We start from the raw sequence: 5901 nt of genomic DNA on the forward strand, positions 1-5901 counted from the left end.
ATATCAGCAACAATTTGCAAATGATATTCAACACGATTTGACCTATAACCTAAGAGAAGGTTACGAAGCCGAGGTAAAAATTTTTAAAAAAAAAAAAAAAAAGAAAATTTAATTAAAATTTAAATCAATTATTTTTTTTTATTTAGTCTGAACCTGAAATAAATGGTTTGCCTTCACTGACTTTGCCTTCCATCAGTGAAGATGACGAAAACATTCCCGAAGAAGGAGAAACTTCTCCATTATCTCCTCACAAATCTCCATTACTATCAAATTCTAATGCTAGTCCTGGAAAACATGCAAAATTTAATCCACGCTTAGAGGAATTGAGGTAAATAAATATTTCATTTTTTTTTTTAAATTCTTTTTCTGGAACGATTGGTTACTATTGTAGAACCTACGAGCCTTCAAGAAAAAAAGGATCACCTAAAGAGAGAAGAGTTGCTATTGTAGGAAATTCATTGGCTGTGAATCCAAACGAACCTGAACATACCTGTAGTAGCGTTGAAAGACTGGATACGCACGTAACGTCACTTCATCAGGATGTGGCCACGCTTAGCTTAGAAGTAAGAAAAATTTTATTTGAATTTTTTTTTGAGAGAAAAAATTTAAAACAAAAAAAACTTTCAGGTACGGAACGCGATACAAGCCTTGCAAGAATTAACTTCGAGCGGTCATGCAATGGCTTACACAAATCCCGTACATTCAAATCCAAATCTCGGAGGGGGAATGGGAGGAATGTTTTTTAGAGGTGCAACGAATCTTCCGAGAAGTTCTTCACATCCTCCGGAAATGTTTTGTTGGGATCACGAAGATCCTAGAAATAACACGTTAGAAGTTAAATCGACTCAAACGGATCATCCGTCCGACATGTTTGAGCAATTCGTTAAAGAAAATCCCCGACGGGTTTTGGTCATTTTAGGACTCGATGCCGATTTAATAATGAGTGCATTGAGCTGTGGTAAAAGACTGATTATTAGTGAGAACGCCTCTAATTGTGATTCTGTTTCTGTTAATTGGGTGCCTCAAAATTCTGTTGTGCCGTATTATTGGCCGAATCCTCCGAGACACAGGTACAGTGCGGATGATTTATTTGACAGAACAAGAACTCATTACGAAGATGGGAAAACTATACCGCATAGTAGATCTGCTAAATATACCATACACCACTGTTGAACAAAATTATTATTTGTGAACATAAAACTTTCTTACGCCTTTTTCTTTTTTTTTTTTTGTTAAACAAAATAAAACTATTAGCAATAATTTGTTTATAATAATTTAAATAATTAAAAAAAAAATTCCCACTTTTAAATAAAATTAAATAATTTCCATTTAAAAAAAAAAAATTAATCAATTAAAATTAGTTATTAATATTTATCTTAAGTGCATTTACGCGGGAAATTTAAAATTTTTTCTTGTAATCATTACAAAACTTTTCTTTTTTTTAAATTCTGTTTTACAATTAAATGCACAAATAAATAAAAATAAATTATTAATAACACAGGACTTTTCCCAATTTTCGACAAAATTTTCCTTTTTTTATTATCCTGTGTAATTTTCTAAACTATTATTAATAAAATTTATTAATTATAAATTTTTTTTTTTTTACGGTAGTTTTCCCATCATTTTTATTTTTTCAATTAAAAGTAGCATATCAACGAGGTTAACTTTGAATTGTTTGTTCTGTGCCTAATTTTCCAACAGAAAAAAATTACTATTGTTTAAAATTATTGTGTGAGTGAATATAAATCTTCTACTAAATATAAAAAAATTGACTGTTTTGTTGTAACAACGACAACAACAACAACAACAACAATTCCATTTTGTGTATTACATTAATTATACTTTTCCTAATTAAATTTTACTTTTAAAAAAAAAATTTTCTTTTTTTTGGTTTTAAATCCAACATTAAATTATGAAAATTCTATTCAATCCTTTTGATAATTAAATGTCTCCGAAACTCAACAAAAAAAATGTTTACAATTTTTTAAAAAGATTCATAATCGAATTAAATATTTTAGTGAATGAATGAATGAATGAATGGAAAAAAAAGAAAATACTTAAAAGATTTCAGTGTAAAAATTTTTTTAAAAAGAAAAATTTAGTTTGGATGTTTGCGAGACAAAAAAAAAATTATAAAAAAAAAAATATAGTAAAAATAAAATAATAATAATAATAATAATAAAAACTCAATTTCATGATTCTGTTTCGGTTACTTGATTCGTTACACTGTCTTCTGCTTTTGTTATACTTTTATTTCCGTTTAATCCGTTCTGTTCGTTTGATTTTGATTTTTTAGGAGAAAGTATGACTTTAACAATACTATTTCGTCTCCTCCAACGATTCCAGGCTCTCGTGTGATGTTGTGCTCTTACAAGAAGCCACGAAAAATAAGCAGTATCGATAGCTCCGATAATGCCGAGACATCCAACGGATACTATTTTCGTGATTGTAGGACTCATAGCTATGCAATTTTCCGTAGTGTACCTAAAAGAAAAAAAAAAATTATCAATAATTAAAACCGCGCAATCGTTTTCTTTTTTTTGTTTTTGGTTCGGTTGAATACCCACCATTGAAATAAAAAATAAACAAGAAAATCCATTATGTTACGAGTAATCATGACAATCATCAAAAAAAATTTTAAACGAAAACCTCTGGCTCGAGTCATTATATTTTTTGTCATAACAATTATTCGACCAGTCCAGAGGAGGAAATGGTAGAAGTTTTGTGTATTCCAACTGTAACAGATACGTTTTCATCAATTGTTAAAAAAAAAAAAAAAAGAAAACCTCCTCTGAACTGTGTGCTTTTAAATCTCAAAAGTGTAAAATTTAAATAATAAAAAATATACCAAGTTTCAGCTGTGAGCAAAGCCATGTAAGTTCCAAAAAATGCCATCGGTGTAAATACAATTAAAGCAAGAAAATCTAACATAATTTCTCTGGCATCTCTTCGTCTTCCTGGATTTTGAAGCCACAAAAGTATAGATTTTATTATTGAATACCTGAAAGCACATATCATAACAAAAATGAATAATCATTCTACTTTGATAACCGTTATTTTTTAATGAAAACAATCAGGTATAACTCACTTTGGCGTTCTAACTGTTTGATATTGATATGAACATAATTCGCATTTTGTTGAATCAGATTCGGCTAACCAATGTTCTAAACATGATAAATGAATGAATCTCATTGTTCCTCTGCAGCAGCAAGTGGTTATTAAATCTTCTTTGCTACCGGCTTCTCTGCATATTCTACATATATCGCTGGAAGAATTAACTAGAGAAATGGATGCCTTTAAAAAAAAAAAAAAAATTTAAAACGATTAAAAGAAAGATCTAAAGTTCATTTTAAAAAAAAAAACTTAAACTCACCGCGTCATTTGGTTTTTGTTGTTGCAACATTAATTGTTTATAAAAATACACAGCTGCTTCTTTTAATGCAATTTCTTGTTTTTCCGTTAGTTGCTCTCCCGCAATACCAGGAGCAAAATCCAGCAATCTATCAGTTAATCCCATGACATCATCACTTGGAGAACTTGTTTCACGAGCCGGAAGCCTTTCCATAATATTCGCAAGCCATTTACACTTGGAATTTTGATAATTAATTAAAATCTATTATTAAATTCAGTTCGAGTAAACATATTTTTTTCTTTTTTTTTCCCTCCGCCTATTTCGACATTTTGTTTATGATTGCTTGGCCTTCTCGAAAATTTTCAATTTTTTTTTTTTTTTTTTAATTACGAAACAAATGTTTTGAAACTTTTTCATTCATTAAACTCCAAAACAAGTATGTTAAATTTTTGGCGCAATTTTTTTCAAAAATGATTCTGAAACATTTTTCCGTTAAAAAAAAAAAATGGCGGAAAATGACAGTGCTTATTAATCAGGTAAATTTTTTGAAAATAAATGTATAATAAATAAAAATAATTTATATAATTAATAATAAAAATAATAATTAATAATAAATTTTAAATAATAATTTTTAAAAAACACATTAAAATAATAATAATAATTAAACAAATAATAAAAGATAAGAAAAATTACGTCGAGTGTCGAACAAACAAACAAGTACTATTAAATATTTAATTTGTATTTTTTTTTTTTTTTTTTTTTTTAGGCTTTTCACCTATGAAAAACACTTTAATTCTCTATTTATTTGCAATTAAATAATAATGATAATAATTAACGATTATATTAGTTATTTATTTTAACCTTATTAACACAGTTTTTTAATCTTTTATTATTATGACAAACATAAATTTGCAAATTTTTTTTTTTTTTATCAAGATAAATATTTTTAAGCCGAAAATATGGATAAAAACTTATCATTTTAACATTAACAATAACCTTTAAAAAAATTATTATTATTATTATTTTATGTACACACGCCCCATAATTAAAATTGTTTAAATAAATGATGTTAATATTTTCTAATTTGTCCACATCATTTTGACGAGACACATCACACTTTGCAAAAAAAAAAAAAAAATAGGAATTTGAAACCTCTAAAAAAAAAAAAAAATTAATAAAAATAATACAGGAAATTTATTATCAAAGACAAACAAGATTAAAAAAAAAAAAAAAAGGCGAACAACAAACAACAAACTAATGTTTAATATAAGGAGTTGAAATGTAAACATTGAATCTTGTTGTCGACAGCAATTCATACAGCCCGGTTGTTGTTGTTTTTATTTTTTTTTTCAGAAAAATTTGCCAATCTTATTAAAAATAAAACGAGTTAATGTGATTATAATTAATTAAATAAATTATTAACATAAAAATTAAATTTTTAATATTTTAAATAAGGAAATGAAAACGGTTTTCACTTTAACTGAATAATTATTATATTCTTTTTTTCAAAAATAATGATGCACGATCATACAATTTATTAAAACTACACGTAAGTAAATACATTATGTATTAATAAAAGAAAAAAAATAACGTTAATAAGTTTTAAATATATATAAAAAATTTTTAATAAAAATAATTATTGAGTAGACAGACGCATTAAAAATCTTTAACAACATGATTATGTTATTATTAATTTTTTTTCTTAGCAAAGTTTTTGTTACAAAAAAGTTTTCTTATTTAAAATAAACTTTTAAAACTTTTAATTAAATAAAAATTATTTAAACATACAAAAAAAATGAAAAAATATCATCATCATTATTATTATTATTATTATTATTAACAATTTAATGTATTTATATTTATAGCTACTATTTTATATATCATAATTTTCATTTATTTTTTTTCTTGAGAAAATTATTTGTATACATTTAATAATATTTAATTTTTTTTTTTAATTTTTGTGGGAGGTGAGAGAGAGAGAGAGAGAGAGAGAGAGAGAGAGACAGAGAGAGAGAGAGAGAGAGAGAGAGAGAGATATTACCTAAAATAGGGAGATTATGTCGTCACATTGAGGGAAAAAAATCAATAATTATCTTTTATAATTAACCTTAAAATAAAAAATTATAAGATTATCATGGTTGTCTATCATCATCATCATTTTTTTTTATTATTATTATTATTGTTAAACAAACATCAATCAATTTAAAAAAAAAAAAGTATGTAAACAAAAAAGAAAAAAATTATCTTAATAATCAATTAATTAATCAATTAATTAAGATGATGATAACAAACAAAATATTTTTAAATAATTTCTTTACAAAAAAAAAAAAAAATGTCTGTGTATGATGGGTGTGTTTGATAACCGTTTAATAAAAACCGTTAAAAAAAAAAAAAAAAGTATTAAAACATTCAAAAAAATGATAAGAGTGTTGTTAATGGTAGAATTTATCAACTCGAAGTTTTAATTACAAAAATTTTAAGTATTTTATTACTTTAAAAATTTTTAAATTTTATTTTCTCTAATTAATTTTTCATTCAAGTAAGCATAA

General features: G+C 25.3%; 2 protein-coding genes across 2 annotated transcripts in view; one reads left to right on the forward strand and one right to left on the reverse strand.

Annotated features, from left to right (window-relative positions):
* Phum_PHUM099240 (voltage-gated channel, putative) overlaps nt 1–1173 on the forward strand; it is a gene marked incomplete at both ends in the record, with an annotated part of 12498 nt that extends 11325 nt beyond the window's left edge. Inside the window, 2 exons of the mRNA XM_002423921.1 lie at nt 402–563; nt 628–1173. Of these exons, the coding sequence (XP_002423966.1) occupies nt 402–563; nt 628–1173 (708 nt within the window). The remainder of the gene's footprint in view (nt 1–401; nt 564–627) is intronic.
* A 1019-nt stretch (nt 1174–2192) lies between these two features.
* Nucleotides 2193–3565, reverse strand: Phum_PHUM099650 (membrane associated RING finger, putative; the record flags this gene model as incomplete). Its single annotated transcript, XM_002423922.1, has 4 exons — nt 2193–2484; nt 2798–3001; nt 3089–3294; nt 3374–3565. 4 exons carry the CDS (start codon nt 3563–3565, stop codon nt 2193–2195), a joined length of 894 nt encoding a protein of 297 aa, XP_002423967.1.
* Between the last annotated feature and the right edge of the window lie 2336 nt (nt 3566–5901).

The sequence above is a fragment of the Pediculus humanus genome, genomic scaffold, assembly GCF_000006295.1.
Source record: "Pediculus humanus corporis 1103172107453 genomic scaffold, whole genome shotgun sequence".
Lineage (NCBI taxonomy): Eukaryota > Metazoa > Arthropoda > Insecta > Psocodea > Pediculidae > Pediculus > Pediculus humanus.